This window comes from Vespula pensylvanica, chromosome 1 (genome assembly GCF_014466175.1).
Source record: "Vespula pensylvanica isolate Volc-1 chromosome 1, ASM1446617v1, whole genome shotgun sequence".
NCBI classification, from domain to species: domain Eukaryota; kingdom Metazoa; phylum Arthropoda; class Insecta; order Hymenoptera; family Vespidae; genus Vespula; species Vespula pensylvanica.
In genome coordinates this window covers 18,363,881-18,379,061 of record NC_057685.1, presented here as the reverse complement: position 1 = coordinate 18,379,061, position 15,181 = coordinate 18,363,881, and the positions used below count along the sequence as shown (strand labels likewise).

Sequence of the window (15,181 nt, the reverse complement as noted above, 5' to 3'; positions counted from 1 at the left end):
AGAGAGAGAGAGAGAGAGAGAGAGAGAGAGAGAGAGAGAGAGAGAGAGCGTGAAGGAAACAAAAATGATGAAAATCCAAATATATAAACTGCATATAAAAAAATATATATATAATATAGCGAGAGGTGTACGTAAGCTGCTTACAGTGCTCTTTTTCAGCAAATTCGACATCGACTCGAAAGAGAAAAAAAAATGTCGCGAGAAATGAAATCTCGTAGAATAGTTTTGTGTAAAAACGGGTCGCGATAAAAATAAAAAATAGAAAAAATGAGAGAAAAAGAGATAGATAGATAGAGAGAGAGAGAGAGAGAGAGAGAGAGAGAGAGAGAATGAGTGAGAGAATGAGTGAGAGACAAAGAGAGAGAGAGAGAGAGAATGAGAGACGGCAAAGAATCTCGAGCTGTATATAGTGGATTATTTGGTTTCGAAGGATCGAAAAATCAATCTCGATCATCGTCCAGAGCATATCTCGAGGGGATGGATGACATTTGGCACCATCACCCCCGATAGTCGCTTAAGCACAACATGCATCATCGGCGCAAGCTCAAAATTTACACATATCTAACGCTCCGTAGACGCAGTTTATAGTACACGACGACGCTCTCCGGGATCTTTATTTTTCTTTGTTATTGTAATATCGTTTATATATATAGATATAAATGTGTGTGTGTATATGCCATAAAACGACGATATGTTTCAAGGTTTTCATTTGAAAAAGGACGAAGATGAAAGAAATCTCGTGTACGAGGTCCTGATATACGGAGATTAGAGGAGTCGACGATCTATCATCGAGCTCGCATCGAAGCACGTGCACATTGATCTTTCTTTCTTTCTTTCTTTCTTTCTTTCTTTCTTTTTTTTCTTTTTTCTTAATTTTTTTTCTTCCCCTTTCTCTGATTTCTTTAATTTTGAAATTTTCATTATTTTTACGCGTAAAAAATAAACGAAGACAGAGACGTAGAAATGGATGGATAGATAGATAGATAGATAGATAGGTAGATGAGATAGATGAGAGAGAGAGAGAGAGAGAGAGAAAGAGATAGACAAAGTGAATGTTTTCGTGCTTCGAAGCGTAAGCGCAGCCATCGCGAATGGATCTCACGATCGAGTCAATAAATCATTCGAAGATCATTCGTCGATCGTGTATTATCGTTTTTCGTTTGCCGGACGAAAAATCGTCGATAGGGGTAAGTTTAGATCGAATCGTATAAATTTGTCGTTAGCCACGAAAGAAACGAATATATACATATATATTTTTTCGTTTTGTTTTTTTCAAAAGATAAATAACATCGATAGAAGATCATACGAAAGATTGTCGTGAAAATTTGTCGAACGTGATCTTGCGTGGCCAACGACAAGGATCCTTTTTTATTCGTATCCCGCTCTCTTATCTCGTGTTTTAAGCTAAGCATGGTTTTTCTGCTGCACATGCAGTAAGTATGTATAAGGAAAAATATATGTATGTATGTATCCATGAAAAAGCACGTTATAGAGGCGGGACACGAAAATGGATCCGAAAAGGAAACGAAGTTAAGAAAATAATTTGAAAAAAATAAATAAATAATAATCATAATCATAATAATCATAAAAATAAAATAAAATAAAATAAAATAAAAAATATATATATATATGTAAAAGAAATAAAAAAAACAAATAAATAATAAAAGAAACAATACTAAGCGATCTATAAATACATTACGAGGCGTAAGCTCTGATACGAACAACATCGCAACGACAGGAGAAAGCGAGAGTGTATAAAATTTCAAACAAATTAATATTTCCTCTCGACAAATTTGATTAGACGCGAACGTTCGTGAGATATGTGAAAAAGAAAATATAAAAAAGAGACGAATGTGAAATTGATAGTGCAATAAGATTAAAATTGTGCGAGGTACGAATCTTGATTAAGAGGCTCGGAAGAAGAACAAGAAAAATAAATAAAAGAAAAGATAAAAAAGAGAAAGAAAGAGAGACAAAGAGAGACAAAGAGAAAAAGATAGAGAGAGAAAGAGAAAGAGAGATAGAGAGAGAGCACGTGAGCGTACGCGTTATCGACAACAGAGATCTTTCGCATTATCAAGGTTGAAAGATAAATTCGGCGGGACTTTTGTTAGATGAGATAAAATAAAGTAAAACGAATAAATAAAAAGAAAAAAAAAAAAAGAAAAGAAAAGAAACAGAAAAAAGAGAAAAAAAAAAATATATATATATATATGTAATACGAGAGAGAAACAGGAGCTAGAGCTCTAAGCGCGCTCGGCAGTGTATTCACAATCGCAATAACTATATTCATAACTTAAAAATACGACTACGTGGGAGCTTTCGTAAAATGGCCTCGATTTCATTTCGATCGTTTCTTTCCAGTATTCCCATAAACGTGCGTCTGTGGGATCCGATAAAATTCGGGTAATACTTTCGAAATACACGAAGAGAAAGAAAGAAAAAGCACGCTCGATATACCTGTATATATATATATATATATATACACCTGCTACGAAAAGCTCGAATGATTTTATTTATATTATTTTTCCTTTTTTCCTTCTTTTCATTATTTATATAAAATATCTCCAAAAATATAGATAAAAATTTCGAAACGATTCTAATCTATTTATCTTTCCGCGTCATTGTCGCGAGCAAGAAGCGATCGATTTGACGAACTTAACAATTAAGTAAAAAATTATATTTGACGACTCTGACGATCGAATAAAAAAATGAAAATAAAAAGATTACAGACCAACGATACGTTAATATATCCTCGTAATGTAGATCATCGTAATACGATCGTAATTATATTGAGATGAAAATAATCGAGGCCATTTTTTCACGAAAAGTCCATCTACGAAAAAGGAAAGTGTACTTCATGCATAAGCCGTGGTACCATTAGCAGATCGTCATTGGAGTCGCGCATCCGCTTCTTTCCGAGCTCGATGCTCGCCATTGTTGTGCCCTGAAGTCCTCCGGATATCGCAGTCGCCGGCACTCCTGACATTCCACCAGCCAGTGCGCCCATTCCCGCCATGCTCGTAGGCATCGTCGCCGTCTGCTTTCGTGTGTGTGTGTGTGTGTATGTATGTATGTATGTATGTATGTATGTATATATGTATATATATGTATATATATATATTACATATGTATATATATATATAGATATGTATTGTTTTATAGTTTAGTTTATTTTTTCGTTCGAATATATATATATATATATATTTTTTTTTTCGTTCGTTCGTTGGTTCATTCGTTCGTTCGTTTTCATGTCATTTTTTTTCATCCGTACGTACGTAAGTGCGTGCGTGCGATTTTTTGTAGTTTTTTTTTTTCGATAGTTTTTTTTTTCGTTCGTTATTTTTTATTTTTTTTTATTTTTTTTTTTAATATTTTTTATATTTTTCGTCGTTTCCACGCGCGCGCGCGTGCGTGCGTGCGTGCGTGCGTACGTACGTACGTTCGTTCGTTTTCATACGATCGTTCAACATTCATCATGTTACCAGTAATATTTCACGTTAGCGTCCATGGTTTTCGATGGGCATCGACCAACATATCCGTTAATCCGTCCGGTGTCCACGAAACGTCACAGCCCGTGACATTTTTTTTTTTTTTTTGGCATCGTTGACACATGTCATTTTTTTACATATTTAGATATTAATTTATATATATATATATACACATATATATACATATATATATATATATATATATATATATATGAATTTTAGTTTTGTTTCGATTTCGAACGATCGAATTTCATCCCAATGATCATTTCGTTCACCATGTCGTCGTAATCGTAGTTGTAAGTTGGTTTTTTCGAAGATGATGTATGCAGATGTGTATATATATATATATATATACATATATATATATATTTTTTATTGTCGTTATGTAGATACACACAGGTGTAGTATGGCGATCGATGAGACGTACGCAATCATTCGTAATAGTTGTTGGTTGGTCATCGTTGGTTGTAGTAGTAGTAGTAGTAGTAGTAGTAGTAGTAGTAGTAGTAGTAGTAGTAGTAGTTGTTGTTGTTGTTGTTGTTGTTGACGTATATTGTTCGATTTTCAGGTATTACGTTCGGTTGGTAATATTTCGCAGGCGTTAATTGGCAGGTAGCGAAGCGCACGAAGGTTTTTCAGCAAGCATGAAGAAGCATCGTCAGGCGAGAGGGCAAGATAAAAATCAAAAAAAGAAAAACAGACCAGTTGAGGCTAAAGGCAAGTAACGACAGTCGCGATATAATAAAAAAATGTGTTTGTAAAATTTAAATATACATATATATATATATATGTGTATATATGTATGTATAGAAAGATAAATAATTAGAATATAATAAAGTATTTATATATACATATATATATAAATATGTATAATATATAAGGAATAGTATATAACTAAAATATATATATATATATGTAATCCTTTTATATACGAATAATTTTATGCCAGAATAATAATATAACGTTTAATTAACAGTCTACGATATTATTATACCATCCGGTCATCGTAGATCTCGTCTAAAATTTACGACTACGATATTTTCACTGCGAATGCGAGAGCGCGTAAGTAGATACTCGCGTCGCGTATATATATAATACATACGAGATAAACAACGATAAGACAAAGCGATGCTTCTTCTCACGTAATAATATCATCTTCTCATCCCGTTGGTGTCTCGAGAATACATTGAGGACGTTTTGTCTTACGCGCGATCGCATCGAATACATAATATATATATATATATATATATATATATATATATATATATATATTATATACACACACATATATATATACATATATATATATATTGTTTTGAAACGAATTAACTAAAAAGGAGGTGCTTTATCGTATATATATATACTTCTTTTCTTATAGATATCTAATAAGAAGACGTAAAATTAGAAAATGATTCATATCGATCGCAATGCGTTTCTTTCTTTTTAACGTTTAACGAGAATCGGAAAAAGACAGCACGTAATAACATCGTTAAAAAACATTTACAAACCGATTGACACTTTATGACTCAACGATTACCGGATTCTTTCAAGATCGAATTGAAAAAAAAAAGAAAAACGTGACTGATCGGCATCGTCGTCATCCTAGCGTCAACAATGTCATTTTGATTATCTCTTTCTTTTTTTTTTTTCTTTTCTTTTTTTTCTTTCTTTCTTTTTTTTTCTTTTGATAGCGTGATTGAATGAAGAAAAAAAAAAAAAAAAAAAATAAAGAAAAAATGGAGAAGAAGAAAATATTGGAAACGGATGAGTGGAGAGCGTGCACGCGCGCGCGTGTGTATGTATGTAAGTAAGTATATTCATTATGACCGGACGTGGAAGAAGAGTTTTCAAGTGAAAAAAAAAAAGAAAAAGAAGAGAAAAGGATAAAAAAAAAAAGAAGAAGAAGAAAAGAAAGAAAAAAAGGAATCAAAAGACTCGTAAAAAGAAAAAAAAAAGAAGAAATAAACAAACAACAACAATAATAAGTACAGAGAAGAAAAAAAAAAAACAGGATCCATTATATCGTCCATCGACATCGGTATTCCGTTATCGGCTGGCTTTTCTGACTCCTGTAACAATACCTGTAATAATCGACTCGCTCTCTGGCGAAATTATTATTAGTATTATTATATACATAATAAAAAGATGTATTATGTGTACATATACATATATATACATATATATATATATATATATATATATATATATATACTTTGTTCTTTTTCGTTTATGCTCGTTTCGTTTTCGACGTCGGACTCTCCTCTGTCACGTATCTTTCCCTTTTTCTCTTTCCCACTATTTCTCTCTCTCTCTCTTTCTCTTTCTCTCTCTCTCTCTCTCTCTCTCTCTTTCTCTCTCTCTCTCTCTCTCTCTCTCTCTCTCTCTCCAGCTTTCTCCTCGTATTTATCTTTCTTTTCTCAGTTTCAACTGTTTTTCAACTCGCATTTCTAATCTAATAATTTTTAAGGTATCTTCGAAAAAAAAAAAAAAGATATAAAAAAAATTAAACGAGATTACGTATAAGCGTTACGTACGAAGACGAAGAAAAGAAAAATATTTGCAATACGCTTTTTTTTTTTTTGTTTTTTTTTTTTTAATATACATATGTATACGGAGAACAGAGAGTAGCGAATAGTGGACGATGATGTCTCGTTAGTTCCACACTTTTACAGAGAGTACCTGAAAAACTATAATGAGAAAAAACACATACAAACATACATAATCATACGTTCGGTTTACACCATCTCTCGTGAATATCCAAGTGTACGGCATTTTTCTGTCTGTTTTGCTTTTTTCTTTTTCTTTTTTTTTATTATTATTATTTTTCGCCCGTCGTAATTCTCGTTCGAATCTTCCTCGAGGTATTGAGAGTATCGTGACTATATCGTGTATGTGTATCTTTCTCTCTCCATAGAGTATACGCACATATGTTCGTATGTATTCGTATTCGTATTTGTATAAAAGTACGTGTGTGTGTGTGTGTGTGTGTGTTTGTTTGTTTGTTTGTTTGTTTGTTTGTTTGTTTGGCTTGTGCAGCGCTACGACAGTGTGTGTGCGTAAAAGAGTGCCGATAGAGAATTTCTTTCTATACAGAAGAGATTATACAAGAATGAATAATGTATATATTGACTTGTACGTATGTGCTTGTGTTTAGATACATGTGTATATATATATATCTATATATGTATATATATACATATATATTTATATTGTTGTGCTTTATATATAATATAATAATGTTGTGCGAAATATAAATGACTGATCTGCTCTTTGACGTGGAGAGAGGATTTCGTGTCGTACACTTGACAAACATTCAGGTACCATGGCATAGCAATTCCGAAGAGTGCATTTCGTTAGATTAATGCGATTACACGGAGATCCGGAGAGTTTCGTTGTCGTCGTGTTGAAAAGCGAATTCGTGGATACGATCGGATCGATCGTCGCACGTAGCGACGAAAACGATGTACCAACGAGATTATAGGAGACACGTTCGTCGCGATAATCCCTGCGCAAACTCCAAAGATCCATAGGGAGGATTTAAAATACAACGAAATATAATTCTATCTTTCTTCTCTCTCTTTTTTTTTTTTTTTACTTTTCTTCTTTTTTCTTTTTTTTTTTTCTTTTTTTTTTTTATTGTTTCTCCTTCTCCCGCAGAGACATTAAATTTATGGTCGATTCCGTCGAGAAGACTAAAACTGTTTTTCCCGATTTTCCTCTAACGATAAGTCCGCGTAACGAGGCGACATAACGATCGGTAATTATGTACGTTCAACGGGGGCGTTCGATCATCGTAGCGAATTATGCGCAACGCTGAGCAATACGAGCAAATAAAGGCAACGTTACGAAAGCGCGACATTAGATATTCTAATTGCTTCGTAAATCACGCATTATTTCTAACAATGCGTTAACGAAGTAACGATGACGATAATCGTATCGGGCCGATCCCAGAATGACAATCGAATGATCGAACGATTCGAATAATACAGGATACTTGGTATCGAATGAAAAAAAAAAAAAAAAAAAAAAAAGAAAGAAAAAAGAATCTAGCAACGCGTTTAACGATCGTTCTCTTAAGTAAGAATCACGTTCTTACTCATTTCTTCCTTGAAAAATTACACCGAACCAATTGGAAAAATTCCATCGAGCGATCACACTTTGTAACGACGATATCGCTTTTTTCTTTTCTTTTTCTTTTTCTTTTTTTTTTTTTTCCCCCAAACGAAAACGAAAACGCGATAAATATTTCTTTCTCTCTTCTTTCTTTTACTTTTTTTCTACCCTTCTCTTTTCCCGCAATTTTTCTCCTCTTCCTCCTGATTTAAACTCCCTATCTCGTTCCCTATCCCTTTCCTATTCTTTCCCGTCGCGTTTAGAACAAGCCGAGGCAAATTCGAGTAGTGCCGTTTACTCTCCGGCGGTACGCGCTACGAGAGAGGCTTGCACGCTCGCGATGCACCCTTGGGAAATTGAAAACCACTTTTAGAGAATGAGACTTCCCTGCCAACAAGCTGGTCTGCCGCAATCATCCATGTGAGACTTTTCTTCCCATTGTGTGTCCGGGGTGTGGCTGCAGGTCTTCCGCGCGACGTCGCTGAAAATATCTTTCTCTTTCTCTCTCTCTCTCTCTCTCTCTCTCTCTCTCTCTCTCTCTCTCTCTCATTCTCTCACTCTTTCACTCTTTCACTCTTCTTTGCTTGTCCTCTCTCTCTTTCTTTCTCTCTCTCTCTTTCTCTCTCTCTCTCTCTCACTCTTTCACTCTTCTTTGCTTGTCCTCTATCCCTTTCTTTCTCTCAATCGCTCTCTCTCTCTCTCTCTCTCTCTCTCGTTCACTCCCTCGCTCTTCTCCCATATATTCGTTCATTCTCTCTCTCTCTCTCTCTCTCTCATTCTCGCTTCTCGTTCATCTTTCTCTTTTTCTCTAACTCACACTCGCTCTTTCTCGCTCTCGTTCATCCCCCTCTCTCCTTCCCCGGACAACGGACACTTTTGTCCCCCGAAGACGAGTTCAACGAATCGAAGTGGAATGTCGTGTTACGCCGTAGCGAAGCGTTTCTGCTGCCGTCGTACGAGAACATAAATTTTCGGCCCGGCTGCCTTCCTCCTCCCCTTGCTCGTGTCACTCTTTCAGTACTTTTACTGCGCTTTTTTACTTTTCTTTATGTTTTTCGGATTTTTTTTTTTTTTATTTTTTTTATTTTTTTTTTTATTTTTTTTTTTACTCCTTTGTTTTAGTTTTATTTTTATTTTTACTTTTATTGTTGTTGTTATTGTTGTTGTAATAGTAGTAATAGTAGTAGTAGTAGTAGTAGTAGTAATAATTGTTGTTGTTGTTGTTGTTGTTGTTATTGTTGTTTTTGTTGTTGTCACTATCGATGTCATTGTCGTCGTTAGGTTTTGTTTTATATATATATATATATATATATATGTTTTTTTTTTGCTTTTATCGATCGTCCTTGCTTCTCTATGTGTATTATTTTCTTGTTTATCCGATTTCTTATTATTTTTTTTTTTTTTCATTTATTTATTTATTTTTTTACTCTTTTATTTCTATTTCTATTTCGCCTTCTGTCTCTCCTCTTTCTCTAACCGATTGTTTCCTTTCGATCGAAATACGACCAGAGAAGTTAACAAAAGTACTCGAAAGAGTTTTGCGAAAAGCGAGCTAGCTCTCTTACGATCGAAGATCGATCGAACGGAGAGATCGCTCTTTACGGACGGTCAATGAAATAGAACAAACCAACGCGATAATCGCGAAAATTCGACAAATTTTGAAAGTGTACGGATCGAGAAGAGTGAAGAGTGAATATGTTCGTTTCGTTCTTATTTGACCCACACCTATATTTATACAGAAATCATATCGGATCTTTCTTTCCTTCCATTTCATTTCCTTTATATATCGACTTTTTTACTTTTTTGTTATTCGTCTATCTATCTTATTATTTATTACTTTTCGATTTTTTTTTATATATTTTTTTTGTTATTTATCAATTTATTTATTTATTTATTTATTTATTTATTTATTTATTTATTTTAGGGAGGGGGCATTTTTTTCCCGATAAACTTGTCTTTTGTATTCCTTTCACGAGAGAACTCTCTGAGAGTGTAGGCGTTTTTTTGTGTGGGGCAGCAAAACAGCAGCGAGGGGTTGATAGCCGGGGGTTTCGTGCAGCACAGCTTGTCAGCAGGGTGGTGTACGCGTCATTCATAAGAGACACTTCTTTTACTACGTCTTATATACAAGTATACGGGAACGCGTTCCGCTTCCAATCGATTTACCCACGATTTATCATTATCGTCGATAACAAAGGTCGGAATAAGTTTCAATGAGGGTTGCTTGTCAAAAGATGAGGGGGAAAGAAAGAAAAGAAAAGAAAAGAAAAGAAAAGAAGAAGAAGAAGAAGAAGAAAAATTAAACGGGCTATCCAATGGGAAACGGAACGGCGATCCACGCGGGCGGCGAAGTATTTGTATTTATTATGACCTAGGTACCGATCAGGTGATTGGTGTATTGCAACTAGATCTTTGCACCTGGGTAGCTGCGATAGGCTGCTAGAAAGAGAGAAATAGAACAGTGGTGTTTTGGTGATGTTAACAAGAATTTTTTGCCTCGTGTACTACTGACTACACACTACCAGAACGGCTGAACATCATACAGGAGATGTAAAATGGACTAACACAAAAGCGACAAACATATGGGACTATAAAAGGAGCGTTTTTTTTTTTTCGATTAGGTAAAAGGTAAATGATAGAAGATTAGAACTGGGTATATGATTGGGAATACGATGACGTTTGGAAGATAATATAGGATTGTTTTCTTTTTTTCTTTTTTTTTTTGGAGGGGGGGGAGGTAGGGAGAGGGAGAGAAATTATTAAAATAAACTAAACAGCAACGTGATGGATTCAAGTTCATAGAGAAAAATTCTTGTACGAGATTTCGATACGTGAACACTAATATAAAATGTTACGTTAGTGATCGTCCTAACGGGTATGCGGAATATCGTCGCGCGTTTATTCGTGCCTCGAGGGTAAACTCTTACTCGTTTTAGTTACTCGTCTTAAATTCAACAAGTCCACTGAAAGTTTAGAAGCACGCATCCGAACAAACCCGTTAAGGCTATCACGAAAGTTCGACCACTGCGCAACTATTGGCCAATTTTACCTCTGCTTCGATAATCTGTTTTCACGTGCGATAGTGCTATACATAATACGTTCTGCTGTATATATATATATATATGTATATATATATGTATATATATAATATATATATGTATATGTATGGAGATCGAGATACGTGTGTAATAGCATAAGAGAGAGAGAGAGAGAGAGAGAGAGAGAGAGAGAGAGATAGAGAGAGAGAGAGACAGAGAGAGAGAGAGAGAGAGAGAGAGAGAGTATACGTAGGGTCTACTGCGGTATCGAGGGAGAAGCCCGATTGCTCGACGAAGATTGGCGAAAAGCAGCGCAGCAACGAAAGCTCCTTCGACGCAAACCCAGGAAACTTAGACAGAGGGTGAGTAGTAGTATAGGTCGAAAGAACCAAGTCAGAAGGTAAAGAAGAAAAAAAAGGAAGATATCGGACAGAAAGAGCGTTAGAGACAAAGATAGAGAGAAAAGATAGATAGAAAAAATAGACAGAAAGAGAAAAAGAGAAAGAGAGATAGAGAGAAAGAAAGAAAGAAAGAAAGAAAGAAAGAAATATAAAGAGACAGAGAAAGTTGAAAGAGAAAGAAAAAAAAATACAGGGAAGGGGAACAATAGTGATGAAAAGTGCGAAGGAACTCTACGGAAAACTGGACAAATGGAGAAGGAAAAATGATCGGATGTGTTTGTATGTGTCCGGTCTTTGGACGGGGAATGCGTGCACTTCGAGTCATTGTTCCGCGTACACAAGAGACACACCCGATGATATGGCGTAACGTAACAGTCCTCGAGCGGACTGGTACTTCGCGATTTTTGTCCGGAGATGCGTCGGCTAGAGAGTAATTTCCTATCCGTCGCAAACCCGTCGCAAACTCGTCCCAAACCCGTCGCAAAGCGAGAAGTAGTACGTCGAATCATTCATACACGTTATATGTATGTATGTAGGTACATCTAAACGCACGCACGCACGCACGCACGCACGCACGCACGCGCTGAATGTATCGTGTTTTTCTCTCTCTTCTTTTGCTTTTTTTTTGTTTTTTGTTTTTGCTTCTTTTTTGTTATGTTTAAAGCTGCGCAAGACGAAGACGAAAGAAGAAAAAAAAAAAAAAAGAAAGAAAAGAAAAGGAAAAAAGAAAAGAGACGACAGAGCACCGGGTGATAATCCGTCACCCGTTTACGTTACATCGATCAATAGTAGTTCTTAGCGTAGAAGGATACGTAAAAGATTTGTACAAGTCAAAAATAAAATAAAAAAAAAAAAGAAACAAGAGATAGAAGAAGATATATATATATGTATGTATGTATGTATATACACGAGAAAGAAGTACGACACATTCGCATGAAGCACACGCCACATGGAAACACCCGCAGAAAGGTTGAGGCTGGAAATATAGATAGAGAGATAGATAGATAGATAGATAGATAGATAGATAGATAGATAGATAGAGAGAAAAAGATAGAGAGAGAGAGAGAGAGAGAGAGAGAGAAACGCGAGAAGAGAAAGAACGTAAGAGAGAACGAGACAGAGAGATAGAAGATGGAGGAAGAAAATTCCTCTGGCTCTTACCTCGACCCATTAACCTCGCACCTACGGATTCTCCAATTTGTGATCGCATTGCGAGAACGACGAGGGTCAATTAATGGGTCGTGTGAGGTCGAGAAGAAGGAGGAATGTATCTTTAGCGTGATGAAACCACAGAAAATATGTTAGGAACGTCGGTAACGCTTTAACGTATCCAACACAAAATACATATCTCTGATGAAAATAAAATGTCTTGTTGAATAAAATATTTTCTTTTTCTTTTTTTTTTTTTTTTTTTCGAATACCGAGTACTCGTATATTCGAATTTCGACGCGTTACCGATCTCATAGGAGATAAAAAAAGATAGGAAATAGACGATTTCCAATATTAAAGGATAGGATGACAATAACTTCCGAAGGATTGTAGAAGATATTAGAAAATTACGTTGGACCGTTTCGTCTAATAATTCGCGCGTCGAGTCATCAAACGTTTCGATGTTATCGTCATCAAGAACGATCGTTGACGTCGTTTCTCTTGATCGTGTATATCTTTTGAATAGTCACAATACTCTGAAGATGGACGACTTAGCGTGGACAACAAAGGACACTGGATAATTTATTGGGAATCGATAAAGGGTAAGAATTGGAATTGACGGAATAATAGAATCGATAAGACCAATGTTGGAGGTGAGAACGAAAGATGTTAGAGGAAGAGAGAAAGAGAGAGAGAGAGAGAGAGATAAAGGATATAGACAAAACTTTGAGAATAAGAGATAAGAAAAAAGAATAGATAAAGATATATATATATACAGAGAGAGAGAGAGAGAAAGAGAGAGAGAGATAGAAATAGAAAATAGATAGAGATAGAGGTATAGAGAAAAATAAAGAGAAAGAGAGAAAGAGAGAGAGAGAGAGAGAGAGAGAGAGAGAGAGAGAGAGAATGCATTACCGCAATGCTAGCCCGAGATTGTGCGGCCTTAATGTGGGCTTGAAGGTGCAGAGGGGGGTGGAAATAGCGGCAGGGGTCCCGATTGCATCGGCCCTTGACAGCGTCCATGCAGACCGTCACAGAGCCGTCCTCGTTCGCCTGCACCGTCTCGAGGGGGTGCGCAAACCGGCACTCCGTCTCGCCGCGTTTGCACGCCCCGCGTTGAAACTCGCGACATACCTACAGCAAGAGCGAACACGCATGGCATGGCACTCTATCTATGAGGGCAAAGGGGCTAGGGTCAACGTAGGGGGTCGATCGGTTGGTTGGTTGGTTGGTTGGTTGGTTGGTTGAGTGGGTGGGTGAGGAGTGATGGAGTGGGGTGGGGCAGGGTGGTGTAGGGTGGGGCGTAAAGACTCCGGGGCAGCTCTGGAAAACGTTTGGATATTTGGCGACAACATTGGACCATAGGGATCTACCTAGGTTTATATTGTTTTTGGATTGAGGTTCGTCGTTTTTCTTTTTTTTTTTTTTATTCTCTTTTCCTTTTTTCTTTTTTTGGTTTTGTCTTTTTAACGAACATCTTTCTTTGTTTTTTTTTTTTTTTTTTTGTTTTCTTTAGTAACGCGATGACGTAAACCTTCCGATTCCGCGGGATGGATGTTTTGTAAATTTTCTTTTTTCTTTAATTCTTGTTGTTTTTTTTTTTTGTAAAACTAAAGGAACGACAATTAGCGCAAAGATTCGTTCATGAACACGAACTGCAAGGAGAAAGAAATAGTACTATAGGTCAGGTTGGACCTACTGAGCTAATATGATCAATCAAATCTTTTGATCATTGATAAACGGTACAAGTTACCGGCTGACTGCGATATACGATAGTATAATGTCGGAAATCGCTAATAGTATATGAGGCTTCGACTCACTTTACTTTGGCATTAGCGTCCTCGCGAAGTATACGTTCTTAATGCTCCCATACTTCGAGGGTATGTATCTAAATTTATAAAATGTCTCTCGCGTTGTCGGAAATTCAAAGTTCGTGTTCTTGGATAACGTTTTTGGGCAACGAGAAAACGTTGGCCCTCGCTTATGCCATAGATCGTTGGAACGAGCTTGAATTGGAGAAGAAAAGCGATACACATATAAACACACAGACGCATATATATATATATATATATATATATATATATATATATATCTGTCTGGGTATATTCACGAGGACGCGTTACTGCCAAGGAGCTAATGCTAGGCGTTCGTACGTTGTCAGCCATAGCTTGTGCCAAAACTCGTGGCAGGAATTTACAGGCAGGTTTGCGCCATTATTTTATATACAAGATGGATTTATACAGAAAAAGAGAAATAGAGAGAGAGAGAGAGAGAGAGAGAGAGAGACAGAGAGATAAAGAGAGAGAGAGAGAGAGAGAAAGATAGATAGATAGATAGATAGATAGATAGAAACAGAGAAAATGGTAGAAAAGTAGTTGCGTCTTGAAAGGACGCCGTCTTGTAAAGGAAACGGCGAATTTTTTATGGGATACGGAAACTTTTATGGAAGAGATAGTAACAGATATACAGAAATAGTATAAGTGAGAATAAAGAAACAGAGATAATGAAAGAAGAAGAGCAATATTTAGCTGGCAATTGGATCAAGTGATGCAAAGAGCGCCCCGTTTATGGACTGTGGGTCTGTTACGGGGAGGCGTAAAAAAGAGAGCCAACCTCATATGTTTTTTATTCTTTCTGGCCGATGATACACGTCATTCTAATTCGTCGAGACTGGTTGGTACCTGTCACAAAATGCAATTGCAATTTTAACTGAAATATATGTATATATATATATATATGTGTGTTTGTATATACGTACAATAGATATAGAATATTTACGAGTCGAAGCAACGAATGAATTATCCGAATTGTTACGTATCTTTCAGATTGATCTGAAAAAAGGACAAGATAAAAAGAAAATAACGAAGAGAACAAATGTAGAAGAAGAAAACGTAGAAAAGTTTTCTAAAATATTTTAATATGTATCTTATCAGCGACCAGAAAGTAATGATACTAATTACTACTCTACATGAGACTAAATACCGTGTTG

The 15,181-nt window shown here is 36.0% G+C and overlaps 1 protein-coding gene across 22 annotated transcripts in view; it reads right to left on the bottom strand.

Annotated features, from left to right (window-relative positions):
* The window catches only part of LOC122631257 (mediator of RNA polymerase II transcription subunit 15-like), a 379,865-nt gene that overhangs the window by 4,640 nt on the left and 360,044 nt on the right, over positions 1–15,181 (bottom strand). For 12 of the 22 annotated variants that reach the window (XM_043816735.1, XM_043816755.1, XM_043816744.1 and 9 more), the window contains 2 exons: positions 13,108–13,326; positions 2,858–3,040 (listed from right to left, as the gene is read on the bottom strand). The exons of 3 other annotated variants lie outside the window; for them this stretch is intronic. In XM_043816735.1, coding sequence (XP_043672670.1) covers positions 2,858–3,040; positions 13,108–13,326 — 402 coding nt within the window. Of the gene's footprint in view, positions 1–2,857; positions 3,044–13,107; positions 13,327–15,181 lie in introns of all 22 variants that reach the window. 7 more of the 22 variants (XM_043816814.1, XM_043816853.1, XM_043816833.1 and 4 more) reach the window with 5 other exon arrangements.